General features: G+C 46.7%; 1 protein-coding gene across 1 annotated transcript; it reads right to left on the bottom strand.

The window, feature by feature from the left end:
- Window positions 1–5,918: 5,918 nt before the first annotated feature.
- tpk2 (thiamin pyrophosphokinase 2) lies at window positions 5,919–20,865 on the bottom strand. The gene is made up of 8 exons (XM_034591498.1): window positions 20,695–20,865; window positions 20,367–20,608; window positions 19,359–19,422; window positions 19,143–19,273; window positions 18,760–18,878; window positions 17,568–17,700; window positions 6,269–6,365; window positions 5,919–6,135 (listed from the first exon to the last, which is right to left on the bottom strand). The coding sequence occupies exons 1-8, from the start codon at window positions 20,762–20,764 to the stop codon at window positions 6,089–6,091; spliced, it is 903 nt and encodes a 300-aa protein (XP_034447389.1). The 5' UTR covers window positions 20,765–20,865; the 3' UTR covers window positions 5,919–6,088.
- Between the last annotated feature and the right edge of the window lie 592 nt (window positions 20,866–21,457).

Consider the following 21,457-nt stretch of genomic DNA (forward strand, 5'->3'; position numbering starts at 1 on the left):
AATCATGTTATTGTCCATCGAGATCCCAGCGTTTTCAAGGTTCCCCATGTGTCAGGCTGAATATCAAATCATACACATTTCCATTTGATTGTTTGGTGCAGCCATATATAGCTTATGGCTGTGAAGAGCTTCTGTTCTGCCAGTTGATTGTTTAATTGTTTTGACCTTCATACTGTAACTTGTCTTTGCAGTTATACTTTGTTTATACACATATCACATGAACAAATTAATCAACATGTGGTAACAAATGCATCAGTAGTACCAGCACTCAATTAAGTAAAACATTGTGGAAATTGAGATAAAGCACATCACAACTTCCATCCAGTCTGGAACACGAGTGGGGCTCCGTTTATTTAGCATCAGTTAGCATCCAAATCAAAACAAACAAGATGGCGTTAAATACCCCAGCATGCCCCGGGGTCCCGGACGTCATTACGTTCCCGTCGCGCCGGGCCCCTGACGTCATCACGCCACCCAGCATGCACTGGGGTCGACGTCATCACCCACGCAGGAGCCTGACGCCGAACGCATTACGTAAACAATGGTGCGAACACATACTGAGCGCGGAGGTTGAATTATGTAAGTCCCCCACTCACTACACACGTCCCCCCAGAATTCACCATAGCAGACAAAAAATATCACCAAACAGGTGGTTGTATTAACCGGCCAAAACGACTGCGTTTTGGAGGGGGTGGAGGAGACACTACTGTGGCAGGTATCCCGCCTTGACAGGAGTGTGGGGCATGGAGTGTGGGAGGTTTGATAAGAAGGGGAACGGGGTGGATGCATAACTGGAGGCCGCCCGCGTCGTGGGGGCTGGGCTACTTCAACGGGCTTAGCCACGTCCAGATGAGCTGGTTTGAGGCGGTCAATGGAGAGTCGCTCCGGTTTGCCTCCCATGTCCACCACAAAATATTTGTCCCCCTTCTCCAACACGCGAAATGGGCCCTCGTAGGGCGGCCGTAGTGGTCCCCTGTGAGCGTCGTGGCGAACAAAAACGTACTCCGCCTTCTGAAGCCCAGCGGGGATGTGCGACTGAGGGAGGCCGTGCCGGGAAGTAGGGACAGGTGCGAAAAGCCTTGCGTTGTCCAGTAGCGTGGCCCGCTGGGGAGCCGCAGACCAAGGGACGTTGGAGGTAGGAACAAAATCCCCTGGGACCCGCAGAGGCTGGCCATAGACAAGCTCCGCGGATGAGGATTGCAGGTCTTCCTTTGGTGCAGTTCTGATGCCCAGCATCACCCACGGGAGCTTGTCGACCCAGTTGCAGTCTTTGAGGCCAGCCCGAAGTGAAGCCTTCATCGACCTATGGAACCGCTCACAGAGACGTTAGCCTGCGGGTGATATGCAGTCGTGCGGTGGAGTTTCACTCCGAGGCTCTGGGCCACCGTGTTCCACAGCTCAGACGTGAACTGCGCACCCCGGTCAGAGGATATGTCCGAAGGGGTGCCAAAGCGGGCAACCCAGGTGCCGATAAATGCCCCTGTCATCTCCACGGATGTCAGCGATGTCAGTGGCACAGCCTCAGGCCAACGGGTGTGGTCCTGTCAACCATGGTGAACAGGTAGGTGAAACCATGAGAGGAGGGTAGAGGGCCGACCAGATCCACGTTGACATTGATCAAAACCGCCTCTCTGGCACCGGGAAACAACCTCTAACGGGGCTTTAGTGTGTCGGTGCACTTTGGCCCGTTGGCACTCCAGACAAGTGGCAGCCCAGTCTCTAACGTCCTTTTTGAGGCCGTGCCAAACAAACTTCGCCGCCACCAGTCTCTGCGACGCTTTTGACCCAGGATGGGAGAGGCCATGGATGGCATCAAAAACGCGGCGTCTCCATCCCGTGGGCACGATCGGCCGAGGCCTGCCTGTGGAGACGTCACACAGGAGCGTGGTGTCAGCCTCCCCAAACACGACGTCCCTCTATCTTCAAACCTGTAGTCGAGGTCCCTCAGGGTGTGTAAGTCTGGATCTGTGGTCTGGTCCGCTGCCATGCGGCCGTAATCCAGGCCAAGATGGACTGCTCCTGCCACAGCCCGTGACAGGCAGTCCGCCACCTGGTTGTCCTTACCGGCCACGTGCTGTAAATCCGTGGTGAACTCGGAGATGTAGGACAGATGACGTTGCTGGCGGGCGGACCACGGCTCAGCCACCTTGGCCATGGCGGAAAACCAGCGGTTTTGTGGTCGACGAAAGCGGTGAAGTGTCGACCTTCCAGCATGGAAACGGAAGTGTCTGATGGCGAGGTAGAGACCCAACAGCTTCCCGATTCGAACGTGCTGTATTTCCGCTCGTTGGTGCGCAGTTGTCGACTGAAGAAAGCAAGCGGCTGCCAGGCCCCGCCTACCCACTGCTCGTAGACAGCCCCGACAGCGTAATCCGAGGCGTCTGAGGTGATGGCGATGGAGGCTGTGGCAGAAGGATGTGCCAGCATAGCGGCGTGCGCAAGGGCTGCCTTAGTGTCAGCAAAAGCCTTATCCCTGCCCTCAGTCCAGTCCACGGCGTGCATGGGCTTGCCTTTCAAGGCCTCGTGCAGGGGCTGCATGAGCTGAGCGGCTCGAGGGATGAACCGATGATAAAGTTCACCATGCCGAGGAATTCCTGCAGGGCTTTCACGGTGAGCGGGCGTGGGAAAACGTGTGACCGCCTCCACCTTTGATGGGAGAGGGACTGCGCCATCCTTAGTGACTCTGTGTCCCAGGAAATCAATGGTGGAGCGACCAAACTGGCACTTAGCAGGGTTAACAATCAGGCCATGTTGGTTGAGCCGCTCAAAAAGCACTCGGAGGTGCGACCGGTGCTGAGATTCGGACGTGCTTGCAACCAGAATGTCGTCCAAATACACAAAAAGAAAAGGCAGGTCACGTAAAACAGAGTCCATGAGGCGTTGAAAAGCTTGGGCTGCGTTTTTAAGTCCGAACGGCATCCTTAGGAACTCAAAAAGCCCGAACGGCGTAATCCACCGCTGTTTTTGGAATGTCCAGTGAGTGCATAGGCAACCTGATGATAGCCCCGGACGAGGTCTACCTTAGAAAAAAATCACCATCCCGGCCAGGTGTGCTGAAAAATCCTGTATGTGCGGGACTGGGTATCGGTTCAGGTGTTGTTGCCTCATTAAGCCCGCCTGTAGTCGCCACATGGGCGCCAGCCACCACCAGGCTTGGGGACGATGTGAAGAGGTGACGCCCACGGGCTGTCGGATCGGCGGACTATTCCCAGGCGTTCCATGTTGGAAAACTCGGCCTTAGCCACGGCAAGCTTGGTCGGGTCGAGGCGGCGAGCACGGGCGTAGACGGGTGGACCAGTAGTGGCGATGTGGTGCTCCACACCATGCTTCACGGCAGACGCGGAGAAAGTGGGCTGAGTGAGTGATGGAAAGCTAGCCAGTAACCGGTGGAAGTCATCCGGTGTGGACAGCATGCTAGACAGTCCCATGGAGCCAGCCCCGCCGAGTGTGCACGTATAAGAACAGAACGTGACGGCGTCGATCAAACGGCGGTTCTTTACATCCACCAACAGTCCATGGGCACACAAATCAAGTCACCATATCCAAACGGGATGCAGGCAGGACGCTCCTCTGTGCTCCCGTATCGCACAGGAAACGTCGTCCGGAGATGTTGTCCCGGATAAACAGCAGCCTGCCGACGTGGCCGACACTCATGGCCACTACTGAGCGCCGGCCCTGGCGTTTCCCGACCCGCCGAACCTGCAGGGCGGCCGACATCTATAAGCCTTCGGTCCAAACTTCTCGTGGTAGAAGCACAAGCCTGAAGAAGACTGTTGGGGGCCTGAAGGTTGCTGCCGACCTGAAGACTGCTGGGGGGCTGAAGGTAGCTGCCGACCTGAAGACTGCTGGGGGCCTGAAGGTAGCTGCCGACCTAAAGACTGCTGCCGACGAGAAGAGGTTGCTGCGATGAGTGTGGAATCCTCCATGGTCACTGGATCGCCGTGCGGTGCCAGAAACGCGGCCATTACATAGCGCTCTTGACTCGCCACAAAAAATTTATCAGCCTCTTCAGCCAGTTGTCTACAGTCGGTGATTGTGGTGTTGGCCAACGCAGCTCTGACTTGGGAAGGCAGCTGACGCAGGAAAAGCTGGGTGAAAAGAAAATGGGGGCTGTGCTCCCCCAGGAGATCCAGCATATGGTCCATGAGCTCAGATGGTTTGCTATCACCCAGTCCTTGGAGGGAGAAAAGCCTTGCTGGCCTCTCTCAGCGTCTGACAGTTCAAAGTCTTTAACAGTGAGCTTTGAGTGCCTCATACTTGTCCGTATGCTGGGAGGGTGTTCAGCAGACTCACACCCGGGATGCTGATGCCTCCCAGAATTCGGGGAGTTTGAGGGCCACAGCGTGCACAGCCATGGTCAGGTCCCGTTTGTGAAAAACGTCAATCAAACGAACGTCAGGGTCACCAGTGTGGAAATTGAGATAAAGCACATCACAACTTCCATCCAGTCTGGAACACGAGTGGGGCTCCGTTTATTTAGCATCAGTTAGCATCCAAATCAAAACAAACAAGATGGCGTTAAATACCCCAGCATGCCCCGGGGTCCCGGACGTCATTACGTTCCCGTCGCGCCGGGCCCCTGACGTCATCACGCCACCCAGCATGCACTGGGGTCGACGTCATCACCCACGCAGGAGCCTGACGCCGAACGCATTACGTAAACAATGGTGCGAACACATACTGAGCGCGGAGGTTGAATTATGTAAGTCCCCCACTCACTACAACATGGCCTTTATATATCTACTGTTCTGTCTGACTTCCCTGGGGCTCTGTAGAAAAGACAGGGACTTGGATGTAAAAACTCTCTAACGACAGGAGATAAATAATTAACACATGGACACAGAATTAAAACAGAGAAAATTTATTTTTCATTTCATATGCAGAAGTTGGTGGGAATGGGTTAACATTCTCAGTTTTACAAGCAGCATCAAAATCTTTTTAAAATCTATTAGATGTGTCGTGGGAATTCTGTGGGCTCAGATTCCCCTGTTCTGACTGAAAGATCAAAGGTCATTCTCGTAATTAGGGACATTTCCACCCATGAACCTTTCCAACCAGTTTCAGTGAGATCAGTGCAGCACCAATACCACACCATCTATGTACCCTCACTTCACAAGTTACTGTCATGTGCTTGCAGTGTTCTTGTGTCTGTGGAGGTGAGTTGACTGAGTCTTGTCACTAATTAGAACAATGTTAATTAAATTCACATTTGTAAATACTCGAGAATGTTGAAATAGCATATTATTGTGAGGAACTACTTATTTATTTACACTTCTTGTTATGGTTTAGACAGATTGATGTCTGTATTTGCCTGCCTTGAATACAATTAGCAGATGACGGGGTCATCTAGTCCTAAATCCCCAGATTCATCAGATGAAGCCCACCCCTCACCTCCCTGCTGAGGCTCAGTCACTTCTAGATGGATTTTGTCTCACAGCAACAGGACACAACTTGGCTTCTGGGAGGCGATGTGCTGAGATACATATAAATATAATCATTCTAAGATATGACCCCTGGAGGACGTCCACAGAATTGGGTCAGACTTTCTGCAGAGTTTTGCCTTTTCACACGCAGCAGATTCTTCACTCAGACGTGTTCACAACAACACAGAAATCTTACGGAGGATTCAGGTGAGGGGTGGAGCAGCAGGCAGACGCAGGATATAACGTTTAAATTCCACTAAAGAGATCACGTTTTTGTTTACACCACATCGACACTGGGGTCGGCCATTATCACCAAAAGCTCTCTTGACGTCTCTGTCGGTGTCTTCTATGTGTGACAACACTTTTTCATCTGAATTTGTTTTCTTTTTCTTTTTTCTTTCTTTGCTTCTGTCCTGTGTTAGAAACATCAACACCCCCACTCACATGCGATGAATACTACGGAGGATCTCCTGCTGTGTTCTCACATCAGCTCCTCTGGACTTTCTGCAGACTTAATACTAGGGGGCCGGCCAAAGAAGCTCTGGAGCCTCTCACTTGGACATTTGCATTCATTTGCATTCACACATACAGCCCCTCTGGAGGATCTCCAGAGTTCAGTGCATGTCTGAAAGCATCTATATCTAGCATCAGTCCTCAGCTTCACTCTATAGTGTCCGATGGAGTCCTGCCACAAATTCCTGATAGTATGGCTCTGAAAGGAGATGAAATACAATACAATACAATCAGTGGAAGACTTCCTTAAAACAAAACAAAAAAACATCTAAAGTTGTCAACAGATTTTACAATTTACTCCCACAATGAAAGTTGTCTTAAGAGTCACAAACCTGTGTCAGGCTCAATAAATGAATGTCTAATGAGGAAGTCCAAGATCACCATGGCTGAGTTGGGTTTGAAGTCATCAGTGGCCAGCAGTTCTTTGACCTGGAACCATGACAGGGTGGTCAGAATGCAGTCAGTCTTTGTGCTTCTATTCAGTATATTTATGAAAAGTCTGACAGGGACCGGATAACTGTAATTTGCTGTAAGTTGTCCACAGATTAGATCAAATCCCCACTAACCTCCTTTACAACCGACACCACAATCATGAGTCATGAGGTGTGTCGAGGCAAAATGATGAACTTTGCCTAAGAAAAACTTCAAGTCCCATAATGCACCACCAGCAGGCCAGTGCAGGCTGCTCATTATGACTTGAGTTGGGACACATGCGGATGAGGACTCTCAGCAAACGTCTCAGCAGAGAGAGAGAGGCAGGAGAGAGGATTCAGCTTATGGTACACCAAAGAAGCCACTGGTACTGTAGCAAGACTTTTATTTTGATGATTTAATATTGGAAGCGCTGCTATCGTCATGAATGTTAGGATGTCTTGTTTGACGAATTGTGAAATAAGAACCAGCAGCACACAGCACACAGGCACAGCATACAGGCTTCATGCATATAAGTTTGGCTTTTTGTTTAAGTGTACTTAGTTATTTGTTCAATTTATATAGGTGTTTGAATACTGTTTACATTCATTCATTTACGTACACTGTAAAAACATATTTACTTTATTTATTGGATTGAAGTTGTTTGAAAAATATTTGTATAACTTCTTGTTATTTTTGTGTTTTGAAGGTTTTCAACCTGATGAACCAACCAGTAAACAATGAACAAATAAGGCAAAATAAACATTGAGCTGTGTTGAAAAGAGTTGTCCCGTGCGTCCTTTGGGGGTAATGTACCAGGCCATTGCAAGTTGGCCAGGAGAAAGGAAAAAAACCTAGGAACTTGACAGTTGAAAACCACGTGAAGCAGCCTGGACCTGAGGATAAACGGCTTCAGACATCCAGAGACAAGCTGTTGACGCAGAGGGAATCAAAATGGCAGAGGAAGACGGTCAAGTAGCTCAAAAGAGAGAGGACCACTGCAAAAAGCAGCTTCACCAGACAGGCCAACTTCATTACCAGAGGGGTAAGCAGCATGCTTGAAGCAGATTTTAAGGGGGAGTTCACTAAACTCTCAGACTGTTTGAGACAACTGCTTGATGCCAATGATGACTACAGGATGGGACTGCTGGCTGAGATTAAAAAGCCAAAGGAGGAGGAAGAAGAAGCAGTGCTTGAAAAGCAGCAAGAGGGCGACATTGAGAGGACAGAAAATGAAGCTGAAACAAAGTTTGAAGAAGTAAAAGATATTGTCCGGGCGAACCTGTGGTCAAGATACGGCAAAGATTAACTCAAAACTGCGATCATAGAAGCTGAAAATGCCTGTGATCGAGCAAATAATGTAGTTATTGAAAGTACTAATTTGGAGTGCTATGAAGTGCACCTGACCCTCTTGGAGAAGCGGATAAAGGAGCTCACCACAGTGATGTCAGCTTGGGAGCGATGGATCCCTGCGTTATTAAAGGATGAGCTAGATAACAGAGTCAAGGATCTGAGAACAGCTAGCAACAGGCTTGAACATAAAAGAGCTGAATTCGTCACTGCACGGAGGATTGCGGAACAAATGCGAGCCACAGACGTTTCAGGAGGTTGGAGGGGGAGGGCACTGCGCACACCAGCAACACCAATCGTGAAGATCAAGCCAACCACTCTGCCCATCTTCAATGGCTGCAAAAGGGAATATCACAGATGGAGGAAAGACTGGGAGAGCCTACAACGGCAAGGAGAGCCAACTGGATCAGCTGAAGTCAAGAAACTTCAGCTCCTGGACAGTGTGGAGGACAAGATTTCAAAGGACCTCAGACTTTCAACATACAACACTGCTGAAGATATATTCAGAGTCATGGAGAACAGGTATGGCAACAAGTCAACTATCGCCATAGAAATCCTTGAGGAGCTGGAGAAGATACCACATGGGAGGGGGAACCAGCCAAGGAGAGTCATTGACCTCATACAGTCTGTGGAGAAGGCCCTAGCAGATCTCACAGAGCTGGGAAACTCTGGAGCCATAAAGAACCCACTGGTAATTAAATCTATTGCGAGCAAGTTACCTGACTTTATTAAAAGAGACTGGATAAAGTTTATGGTCAACCCTGCAAATTATGTCACTTCAGACAACCACTTTGACATGCTCTTAAAATTCCTAAAAAACCAGGAGGAAATCCTTGAGAGGCTTGAACAGCTAAGGATTGTGGAGAAGATGGAGAAATCAGACCGTCCAGAAAAGAAATATGAGAGGAAATATGCTTCAACAAGAACCACAAAGAAAGGAGAGCTGGAAGATGTGTGTGGTGATAGTGGACACAATAACAAAATTTTCTTCTGTAGGAAGTTCAAAGGGCTGAAGCTACCGGAAAAGAAATCTGCCTTAAAAAAGCTGGTAGCGTGCAGAAAATGTCTTGGATGCCACGATGATGACGGATATTGCAGAGACACCTTCTTATGCAGGAATAAAGACTGTAAAAAGGGAGGAGACCGCCATTACTTTCTCTGCCCAAAAGGAGAACTGAAAAGGGGTGAGGAAGAAAAGAGTGGAAAAGGCAGCAGAGGTAAAAGCAAGCTAACAGAGGGACAAGAGGAGTTCTTGTCTGAACTCTCCCCAGAACTAGCAGAACGGTGCAAAAAAGCTTTCACCAACAAAACCGCAGTTACAAACAACGCTAAAGACCAGTCAGAGCTTTTGGAGAAAAGGGGGCTCTCTGAACTTCCTGTCATCATGATGCTGATGGAGGTCACCGCAAATGCAGGGCAGAAGATTGGGACTCTGGTTGACCTTGCATCTGACACAAACTACATTACCCATAAGGCTGCTGACAGGCTGAAGTTACGAAGTGAGAAGATAACCTTAGTTGTGCACGGGGTTGGTGGAATGACCATGAAGGTGAACACTGAAAGATATGTCCTCAGAGTCAACTCAAGGAACAGAGAGAGCACATGAACTTGTCTGCTACGGCTTGGATGAAATTGCCAAAGTGCACAACGTAATTGAACCTGATAAGTTGCAGAAATTCTTCCCAGAGGTCGAGCTTGAGGAATTGAGAAGGCCAGAAGAAGTTGAACTCCTCATTAGCCACCGAGAGGGAAGGCTCGCTCCGCAGAGGGTGAGAGTTGTAGGAGATCTTGTCTTGTGGGAAAGTCCATTGGGGAAGACAGTGGGCGGAGCACACCCCAACTTGTTTGAGGAAGTAGAACTGACCGCACACGAGTCCAAAACACACTTTGCTCGCTCCATGAGGACAGCTGCTGCCAAGTATGAGGAAATCCTCAGGAGTTCAACAACTGAGGCAGCCCAGTTACAACAGGCTCAGGCCAAGTTTACAGCTGCTGGAAACCGTGACTTCCTGGAGTGGTGGTGGTGGGAAAGCATCGGAGCTGCATGTGAACCAAGATGTGGAGGATGTCGATGTGGAAACTGCCAACCAGGAGGAAAAGAAATGACCTTGGCAGAGGAGAGGGAGCTTGAGATCATAAAAGGAGGCCTCACCTACATCGGAGAGGATGCTCACACAACATCTCCACACTGGGATGCAAAATATCCATGGACTGTAGATCCCACCTCTCCCCCCAACAACAAAGCTGCAGTGCAGGCCACGTTCTTGAGGACCGAGAGGCAACTGAAGAGGGAGCCAGAGTGGCAAGTTGCATATGCAACCCAAGTCCATGAGATGGTTGAACGAGGGGCAGCCATAAAACTCACTGAAGACATCATGAACAAGTGGAAAGGACCAGTGTGGTACGTAAGCCATCTGGTGGCGCCAAACCCTCATTCAGTGACAACTCCAGTGAGAATTGTATGGAATAGCAGCCAGAAATTCAAAGGTGTAAGAATGAATGATCTTCTTCTAAAGGGACCAGATGTTCTCAACCCTATCAGAGCTGTTCTGCTGAGGTTCAGAGTGGGTGTGCATGCAGCTTTAGGGGACATCAGGAAAATGTACAACTCAGTATGGTTAGAGGAGCGTGAGATGCATCTGCACAGATTTCTTTGGAGGGACAGTCCAGATGAATTGATAATTGAATATGCCATCACAAGAGTCAACATTGGGGACAAGCCAGCCGGCTGCATTGCACAGGTAGCTATGCGGTTGACAGTAAGCCTGCCCATGTTTGCTCACTTCGAGGACGAACGGCGAGTCCTTGAAGAGGACAGTTATGTGGATGACCTCTTAACCTCCCACAATGACCTGCAGAAGCTGGAAAAAATCACAGCAGGAGTTGAGGAGATTTTGAGAGCTGGAGGATTCTTTCTCAAACCTTGGGTCCGGTCAGGGCAAAGTGGGAGGCAAGGCACTGAAGCAGAAGTACTGGAAAAGGAAGTGAAACAAAGTAAAACCTTTATTCTTCCAAATCAAATGAGAGATGAAGACAACAAAGCCCTGGGCATTGGGTACCAAGTGGAGGAAGACAAACTCTACATGATGACATCAATTAACTTTTCCAAAAGGAAAAAGAAGATGAGAGGTGGCAAGGATCTTCTCAAACAGGAGGTGAGACCTGAGACACCTAACCCGCTGACTAGGAGGGAACTCCTAAGCCAAGTAGCTGGACTGTACGACCCAGTTGGCTTAGTTACACCTGCCAAACAGAAAGGGGCGATCCTTGTTAGGAAAGCGTTCCAGGAAGGTGGAGGTGGTAAACTGACCCACGAAACCTGGGATAAACCTCTCTCAGAAGGCCTCAGAGAAGAAGCCATTCAGCTTTTTGAAAAGTATGTGCAGCTTGGACAGAATAGATTCCAAAGAAGCCTCACACCAGCTGACTGGGAAGGTAAACCATGGGGGATCACATTCTCAGACGGAAGTGACAAAACCTATGGAGCTGTGATGTATGTGAGGTGGGAGACAAGTCAAGGAACTGAAGTCTGATTTGTTGAATCAAAAGCCAAGCTTACACCGCTGGATCAAAAGGGAGAAGCAGTCAAAGCCCAGATCTGTGGAGCTGTCTTCGCGGCCAGGATAAGGAAATATTTTGAAAAGCATGGAAGAATGGAGATCGAGAGATGGTTTCATCTAGTTGACAGTCAAACAGTTCTGGGGGCCATTCAAAGAGAAAGCTATGGTTACCAGACCTTCTTCGCAAATAGAGTGGGCGAGATCCAGAAGGCTGGACTGGTGCAAGACTGGTGGTGGATACCGGGAGATCTGAACATTGCTGACATCATTACCAGAGGCGGCACTCCTGAAGATCTAAAGGAGAATTCCACATGGCAGAATGGACCGGACTTCCTGAAGTGGCCAATGGAGGAAATAGGCCAGAAAAAGGAAAACCTGCAGGCCCGCAGGAGAGCCAAAAAAGTGAAATGCAAGAGGAAAAAACTGCATCAAACCCAACTCTTCTTCTTCCAAGAAGGAAACCTGCTGGCTGGGTAATCAAAAATCTTGTGGAAGTGAGGAAGTTCAGTAGCTTGTCCAAACTGGTCAAGGTCATCGGCTGGGTGTGGCGAGCTGCACATAAGTGGCTGGAGAAGAAGGGCCAGCCCAGAGGTCAGTCAAAGTGGCACACCAAGGAGCGAAATGTTGCAGTAGGAGATTTGGTATGGCTGGCTGACCAAAATGCCCTGAGAGGTCAATACAAGTTGGCTAGAGTGGTAAGTGTCAACGCTGATAGGAAAGGCATCGTAAGGGATGTACATGTGAGAACCTTTCCCAGCTTCCCCGTCCCAGTCACGAAGCCAACCAGAGGAGAGATCACAAAAACAAACAAGGAAGCAACCAAGAGGCTCTTAACAAAAATCCCTGCAACAATTCTGCATAGGGATGTCAGACGCCTAGTCATCCTACTACCAATAGAAGAACAACCAGAAGCTTGAAGGACTGGTGTGACCTCCCTGGGTTTAAAAAACCAGGAGCTCAAGTGTCGAGGCAAAATGATGAACTTTGCCTAAGAAAAACTTCAAGTCCCATAATGCACCACCAGCAGGCCAGTGCAGGCTGCTCATTATGACTTGAGTTGGGACACCTGTGGATGAGGACTCTCAGCAAACGTCTCAGCAGAGAGAGAGAGAGGCAGGAGAGAGGATTCAGCTTATGGTACACCAAAGAAGCCACTGGTACTGTGACAAGACTTTTATTTTGATGATTTAATATTGGAAGCGCTGCTATCGTCATGAATGTTAGGATGTCTTGTTTGACGAATTGTGAAATAAGAACCAACAGCACACAGGCACAGCATACAGGCACAGCATACAGGCTTCATGCATATAAGTTTGGCTTTTTGTTTAAGTGTACTTAGTTATTTGTTCAATTTATATAGGTGTTTGAATACTGTTTACATTCATTCATTTACGTACACTGTAAAAACATATTTACTTTATTTATTGGATTGAAGTTGTTTGAAAAATATTTGTATAACTTCTTGCTCTTTTTGTGTTTTGAAGGTTTTCAACCTGATGAACCAACCAGCAAACAATGAACAAATAAGGCAAAATAAACATTGAGCTGTGTTGAAAAGAGTTGTCCCGTGCGTCCTTTGGGGGTAATGTACCAGGCCATTGCAAGTTGGGCAGGAGTTGAAGGAAAAAAACCTAGGAACTTGACAAGGTGAGACCAGGACATGGGTAACATCCCAGACACATGGGCTGAAATCAATCACTGATCACTATATAGTCCACCATATAGTGAGTTCGTGATTTTTGTAGTGCTGTCCGAATGTGAAAATTTGTATACCCTATACCAGGGGTATTCAACTAAAATTTAAAGAGGTCCAGTTAGAGAAAATTTCTTGAAGCAAAGGTCCGGAAGATCATAATGTCTAACTATTTAGTGTGATATATATTTAAGTAGCCTAGTAGTTCTATCAACATCTGCATGTACTAAATACCTGACTGTCAAATCAAATGAATTCAGTACGATTTAAAAAAAAAAATGATGACAATATTTGTCACGTAACATAGAATTGAACATGTATGTATGATTGCAGATATGTATAATGTTCTCTCATTAACTAAATAAAAGTAGGGCTGCATTTCAAAATAAGAGAAGGGCTTAACTTCAGAAAAATAAAGGGAGCAAAAGCTTGAATTTTTCTGTTTCACATCTTGACTCAAAAGTCTCAACCAATTTTACAGATAATAAATCTCAACACATCTTAACAATTGAACAGTTTTAGAATCACTTTCTTCCCCTCTTATATCCCACTCCCCCACTTTGTTCGTCTGTTTCTCTCCCTTTCTCCGTCTCACTCCTGTTTCTCAACTTTCTCCGTCTCACTCCTGTTTCTCAACTTTCTCCGTCTGACTCCTGTTTCTCCACTTTCTCCATATCACTCCTGTTTCTCCACTTTTTCCGTCTCACTCCTGTTTCTCTCCCTTTCTCCGTCTCACTCCTCTGTTTCTCTCCCTTTCTCCGGCTCACTCCTCTGTTTCTCTCCCTTTCTCCGGCTCACTCCTCTGTTTCTCTCCCTTTCTCCAGCTCACTCCTCTGTTTCTCTCCCTTTCTCCGGCTCACTCCTCTGTTTCTCAACTTTCTCCGTCTCACTCCTGTTTCTCTCCCTTTCTCCGTCTCACTCCTCTGTTTCTCAACTTTCTCCGTCTCACTCCTGTTTCTCTCCCTTTCTCCGTCTCACTCCTCTGTTTCTCTCCCTTTCTCAGTCTCACTCCTCTGTTTCTCTCCCTTTCTCCGGCTCACTCCTCTGTTTCTCTCCCTTTCTCCGTCTCACTCCTCTGTTTCTCTCCCTTTCTCCGGCTCACTCCTCTGTTTCTCTCCCTTTCTCCGTCTCACTCCTGTTTCTCTCCCTTTCTCCAGCTCACTCCTCTGTTTCTCTCCCTTTCTCCAGCTCACTCCTCTGTTTCTCTCCCTTTCTCCGTCTCACTCCTCTGTTTCTCTCCCTTTCTCCGTCTCACTCCTCTGTTTCTCTCCCTTTCTCCGTCTCACTCCTCTGTTTCTCAACTTTCTCCGTCTCACTCCTCTGTTTCTCTCCCTTTCTCCGTCTCACTCCTCTGTTTCTCAACTTTCTCCGTCTCACTCCTCTGTTTCTCTCCCTTTCTCCGTCTCACTCCTCTGTTTCTCTCCCTTTCTCTGTCTCACTCCTCTGTTTCTCTCCCTTTGTTTTCTCTACCTGTATCTCTATCTTTCTTTTTCTTTCTACCATCTTTTCATGTGTAACTTGTCTCTAACTCTCTCATCTGTCTGCACTGTAGAGTCGCAATGTTTACCACCTGGAATGCACAGACTTGATTGGCTGAGTAGTATCACGTGGGATGGCTTAACTCGCATGCAATTGGTCTGTGCGTTTCCTCATCTGCTAAACCACTACCGTAAAGACTACAAAAGCTGCGCTGATTACAAATAGAAGCGCCCTGTCAGATTTTAAATCATAACCTTCTGATTTGGCTGTAGGTCCGGGTCCGTACGGGACGGCTTCTGGGTCCGGACCCGGACCGCGGTCCGCCTGTTAGTGACCTCTGCCCTATACTGTATAGTAGACTTATTGTTTCCCACAATGCACTGAGAAAAGTAGTGTACAACCGATGGTCACTATCAAGCAAAATATGCCATCATGTATGTAACGCTTTACCAGAGGACTTCAGACTGCGTCCTGGCTCATAGGGAAATAAAAGGTCTAAAATATAGGGAGGGGAAGCCCATGTCTGCTTTAAAAGTAATTCAAATCAATTTTAAATCAATCTTAAAGGGGACATAGCATGCAAATTCCACTTTGTTAGTGCTTCTACAGGTTAATGTGGGTATCTGGCATGTCTACCAACCCAAAAACTCTGGGAAAAAAACACTCGCGCGTTTTGTTATAGTTCCTCTAAGTCAGAAACGTCATGCTTGAGCGACTCGATTGAGCTTCCTGGGTTTCCTGTCGTAACAAGGTACTGGAAGTCTCCCTACATGGCCTTGGCCCACCCCCCCACCTCATCCCCCCCCCCAGTCCCCCCACACTTGTTACGCCGGGTTTACACCGGAGGCAGCGAGGCTGCGAGGCAGCGCAGCGCCGTTCCCAAGCGCGCAGCCGCCTGGCTGTTCACACGGGACTCGCATTTCTCCGCTGGTCAGCCCGCGATTCACTCACATGTGGTATTTGTCTGGATCGTTGGGACTGGGAGGCTGCAGCAGTTGCTCGGGCGTGACCGCTCGCTCTCCCATGCGTGAGCTGGAATTTGTGTCAACGCCACACAGCCAGCAGTGTGGAAGACTTCCGCAGTGTTCAGCACTACTGTAACACTGTCACAAACACACAGAGCCCCCCCACTCGTTACGGGATGCATATTTGATAATTTATATCATATAAAATATGTAATTTATATTGTTTAAAATCATGGGGGGAGAGGGGAGCTGGCTCATTAGCATTTAAAGGAACAGGCACTCAAAACAGGTCACTCTGTGGAGGGCTGTTTTAGACAGGGTAAAAAGGGTGCTGTTTGAAATGATCCTTGTGGTATTTTGACCAAAGTATGTCACAGACATTTCATTAAGACCCCAAGGAACCATATCAACTTGTGGTAAAATGGGCATGCTATGTCCCCTTTAAAATAAACAAGCAGCCAGTACAAGGATGCTTAAACAGGGTGATGTGGTTACATTTGTTGGATTGTGTTAGAAGCCGAGCTGCAGCATTCTGGACTAACTGTAGCTGACGGAGAGATTTCTGAGTAGGACCATTATAAAGGGAGTAGCAGTAGTTGATGTGAGAGGAAATAAGGGCGTGAATGAGTTTTTCCAGGTCTGTGTGAGAAATAAAAGATTTAACCTTGGCTATGTTTTTTAAATTATTTAAAAAAAACAATTGCACAACCTTCTCAATGTGGGGTTCAAAGCTGATCAAAACCACACCTAGATTTCTAGCTGAGGACTTGGTAAATGGTGTCAGCTCACTGAGGTTAGCTGTGATATCATTCTTGATGGAGATGGGACCAAAGAGGTTTAGCTGGAGAAAGTCGTTTCCCATGCAGGCTTTAATTTCAGCATAATGTCGGCCTTCTGGTTTGAGGACGACCGCTTCACCGCCTCAGCAACAGCCGCTCACCTCTTGTGTCTTCTGAGAGAACTTCACTTCCTGCCCTGTGTTCCTCCACCTGTGGATCACCCTGATTATTTCCACCTTCCCTAGTTTCTCTCTCTAGTGGATTTAGTCTGTTGTCCCTCTTCTGTTTGACAGTTCACTGTAGTATTTGAGTCTCTTGTCCTAGCCCTTTGTTCCCAGTGTCTTTTAGAGTTGCTGGACTTATGTTCTGTTTTTCAACTTCCTTTAGTCTGTTGGTTGCCAGTTTATCAACATGTCATTTGACTCACACAGAAAACGACAGACACTTTTCCACTGCAGCCATTTTGACATGAAATAGTAGGTAAACAAAGTTGTTACTATCACATTCATAGAGCCTTTATAAATGTGATAGTAACACCTGTCAGTTACCTCCAGACTGGATTACTGTAATTCTTTATTATCAGGATGTCCCAGTAAGTCTGTGAAAAGCCTCCAGTTGGTACAAAAAGCTGCAGCAAGAGTGCTGACAGGAACTAGAAGGAGAGATCATATTACTCCTGTCTTAGCTTCTCTGCTTTGGCTCCTTGTAAAATTCAGAATGAAATTCAAGATCCTGCTCCTTCGTTATAAAACCCTTAACAATCAAACCCCCACATATGTCAAAGACCTCATAACACCATATTATCCAAATAGATCACTTTGCTCCCAAAACACAGGCTCTCTTGTGGTTCCTAGAGTCTGTAAGAGTAGAATGGGAGGTAGAGCCTTCAGCTACCAGGCTCCTCTCCTGTGGAACCAGCTCCCACTCAGGGTTCAGGAGGCAGACACCATCTCTACATTTAAGGTTAGATTTAAAACCTTCCTTTTTGATAAAGCCTATAGTGGGTTTTGGATCAGGTGAGTCCTGAACCATCCCTTAGTAAGGCTGCTATAGACTGCTGGGAGTTGATGGGAGTTGGGAGTTCTCCCATCACGCACGCAATAATATTGAAGGTCTCCACCTTACTATGTGAAATGCCTTGAGAATGCATGTTGTCATTTGCTGCTATACAATTCAAATTTAATTGACAGACACAAAAATACAGTCGAGTGCTAAAAACAAAACCCAGACTCATCGTGTGTGTAGGTCTATAGATGATAACAAAGATATGTAGATATAGGTCTTTATATGAAATGAGACTGACTCTGAATCTGCTGGAGTCTATTATGGGGTTGATTGTCAGAACTACTGTCCCAGACTGTTATGGATGTTGCTGTGTAGAACCTCATACTGACCTTATCAATGGGCAGGAGGTAGAAATCCTGCACCTCTCCATCCCCCACTCTGGGCTTGAACTCGCGAGGAAGCACCAGATCATAGACAAGCTGACTCTCTGCAAACACCCCCTCTTCATCCTCATAGGTGTAGCTAGAAGGTATATTGGAATAGTTGTTAATGGAAACTAGAGAGGCTTGCTTTTTACATGCCTAAAGTAGTATCAAAATCGTTTACTGTCATAATGACAAGGTTCATGTTCTACATAAGGCCTGAAGGGCAAACCCCCCGTTTGACCTCAGGAACCAAAGTGTGTGTGCAGCTGTAGCTGAGGGATAGAGCGGTCGTCCTCCAACCAGAAAGTCGGCAGTTCGATCCCAGTCTTCCCCGTATGTATGCCGAAGTGTCCTTGGTCAAGATACTGAACCCCGTATGGCCTATCATGTGAATGGGTGAATGACAAACTGTACTGTAAAGCTCTTACTTGATGTAAAGCCTCATGAGTCATGTAGAGTCTCATGACCTGATTCCTTGAGGATCTTGTATATTAAAATTCAAACAGGAGTGGATACTGTCAAAGGGGAGTGGTATAGTGTTAGAAAAGACGGACATCAGACTGGAAGGTGACTGGTTCGAGGCCACGGACTGACAAAAACATACCTGGATATGGACCAGACCTGGATCTGTACAAGTCCAAGAGGACTCTCCCTACCCCACTGTGTAAGTGCCCCTGAGCAAGGCACCTTACTCCCCCAACATCTGCTCTCCGGGCGCCGTCCATGGCTGCCCACTGCTCTGTGTGTTCACTGTGTGTGTTGTGTCCTGCTGTGTTCACACGGATGGGTCAAAAGCAGAAGACAAATTTCCCCCATTTGCATGTAGTGTGTTTGCATGTGTGTGGGACCAATAAATGAATCTTAATCTTAATCACAGCACTCAAAACTGCCCATCATGAGGACTCAGGGCACTTAAGATTTGACAGGATGTTGCAGATGACAAGGGAGAGATTCGACTGGCCATGAGTGTTCCTGGGAATCTTTAGTGTGAACAGTTTGAGAGGCGTTGCCTGTGAAAACCCCGACAGCAGGCATCAGGGCCCCTCTTGTCAGGATCCACACCAGTGCCATCACAGAGCTGGTTTGAGTAAACGTTGAGAATGTGGGCTGGTTACACTACATACTTGGTTTTGTGACAATTAGGAAAAAATCTCACCTTACTGTGGTTACAGGACGTGCCTTATCAGCAATGGCTGCTGGGATACATGCTTCCTCCTGACATTCTTTCACCAGAGTATATTTAACGCCAACACCAGCAGACAGACCACCTGCTGCCTTCAAAGACACAACACATCAGTCTCCTTGATTCATTTCTGGAACTCTGAATTTAAAGCCCTTTGAAATGTTATACCAATAATAACCATTCCTTTAATTAGGGCCCGAGCACCGAACAGTGGGAGGCCCTATTGAAATTGTAAGGATTATTATTTTTATTTTTTTTCAGGCAAATGAATTGGCTTTTTGAGGGCTTTAATTTACATTATCATTGTATAACTGTATTCTGTACCTGCTATGGAATCAGGTCTAATTTGTACTCACCAGATTGTCCAGAAGTCCAGGGAATGTCTGCTTAGTTTTGGAGCGTCGAGCCAGCCACATACTGACTTCCCCACTGTCACTGATGGTGTAACCATTGATATGGACTCCATACCGTTTCACCCCAAAAAGACCTGGAGTACAGTATCACAGTCAGCTCATGCAACACTATCACTGAACAAACATAACATGGTGTTGCCACAGCGTGACTAAACTTACTTGTAGCTGCTCTTTCCATCCACATCAGAGGAGGGTCTGAAAATGTTGGCATCACACTATACTTCTGAAAGATGAGAATGTCTCATTTTTACTCTGATAAATTATAAATGTACAGTGTGCAAACTGTGGTTTTCTGATTTTTATAGTCCAAGGTAGAATATATGAGATGGAAGAAACTACCATAACTGTCATTATGCTTTTCAGGTCAGTCAGTCAGAATTAGCATTGATTTTCTTGGGATCATGAATGTTCACAACAAATCAAATGGAAACTCAGCCATTGGTTGACAAAATCATAAGTATAGATATTATGATTTGACGTGAGGATGCTGTTAAAAAAAAGTCAGAAATTGAATGGGATCATCCTCTGAGGACCATGAATGTTCTAAGAACATTATGGCAAACTACCCATCAAATTTGGGAGTATTTCTTGCACACAATGAAAGTGTAGGCCTGCAAGATCATTAAAATACACATTAGGACTCATTTACCATGAATATCTGCTGAACTGAATGAAAAACTAGTCATTCATTTTCCAAATGTCTTGCTCTAAATCAGAATGGACTGGACCAGAAAGATGTAGACTACCACCTGAGGATGGTGCTCCTTTCACCTGCATTATTACTTAACCTTGTAGCTCTGTCAAAATCTAGTTTCAAAACCTTATGAACTCTCCCAAAGAAGTTATGTTTTCACATGGGTTTGTTTGGTTGTTAGCAAGATTACACAAAAACTACCCAAATGATTTCCATGAAATTTTGTGAGGAGTGATGATCCATGGAAGTAGCCATTCAATTTTGGTGCAGATCCAGATCAGGAATTCTGTGCATAGTGGTGAGTAGATTCAAGCAGCTATTTACTAGACCTAAGAGCATTTTCCAGTCTGTCTCTAAAAACGTTATTTTAACTATTTGTTAACCACTTTGTGTTGAAAAGTGCTCTATATATAAAGTTATTGTTATAGGAGTCATCAGCAACTTTTGTGTGTGTGTGTGTCTGTGTGAGAGACCTCGTCCCTCCATCCTCTGAGGCAGCTCAGGGACGCCTCATGTCTGAGGGACTGCAGGACAGCGTCCACAGCCTCTGATCTCCTCCCGTATGAGTCCAGACTGTGACAGAGCGTCACTGCGCCACCGTGTGGCGGATTGAACACATCTGGATACCGTGTCAACAGCGCAGCCACGTGAGGAGGAATCCAACCGACCTGCGCTGTGTCGATCTCAAACCTGCAGCAGCTGACACGAGAGGAGCCTGTGGACACAGAGAGGAGGGGGTCACTGTCAAACCCTCCCACCGCCCCCATGTTGTTACATCTGCACACAGGACCACTGGTCTACCTGCTGAGTAAAAGTTATTCATTCGACTGAGGAGTTTGACCATCTTCTCTGACCAGGCAGCGCTAGTCATGTTAGACACTGCTACACTGTAATGTCCCAGTTGGACTGGACACCCTGAACTATGCAGCGAGTATCCGCTTCCTCCTCCTCCTCTTCTTCGTGGACACACAAAGTGCTCCTCACCAACATTTAGCCCGACAGCGCCAAAAAACGGAACTACTGTCGAAACGGGGTTGTCCACGTGTGTCTAGTAAATAATAACATCATTTTACTTTAGGTTTGTGTGGATGTTGTTTAAACCAAGACAAGTTTTCATTAATGCCAGCTTGCTCCAAGATGACAGTAACACAACACATCCCAGAGTAGGCCTAGAGAAAATAAAACCTTACAGTATAAGTCTAAAAGTACATTTAAAAACAAAAGGCTATTAAAGGTAAAATAATAATAATATACAGTGGATACGGAGTAAATGCAGAACCGGTGCCTAATAGAAATAATATAAATTAAAACAAATAAAATGATACTAAGTGGCAGGGAATGATAATAGGAGTAAGTAACATGGAATATTGCATGTGAATTGAACATGATACCTAACACTAACCCTAACCCTGAGTAATATAACATGAATAGAAATATTCTATATGAAAAACCCTAAGCCTAAGAGATATAATATTAGATATTATAAGATAGTCCCACTGGGCCACTTTCTGCTGTCCCACCTTGGAGTTTGTAAGGAGGAGAGATTGACTTACACCAATTAACC

Source organism: Hippoglossus hippoglossus, chromosome 7 (genome assembly GCF_009819705.1).
Source record: "Hippoglossus hippoglossus isolate fHipHip1 chromosome 7, fHipHip1.pri, whole genome shotgun sequence".
NCBI lineage: Eukaryota > Metazoa > Chordata > Actinopteri > Pleuronectiformes > Pleuronectidae > Hippoglossus > Hippoglossus hippoglossus.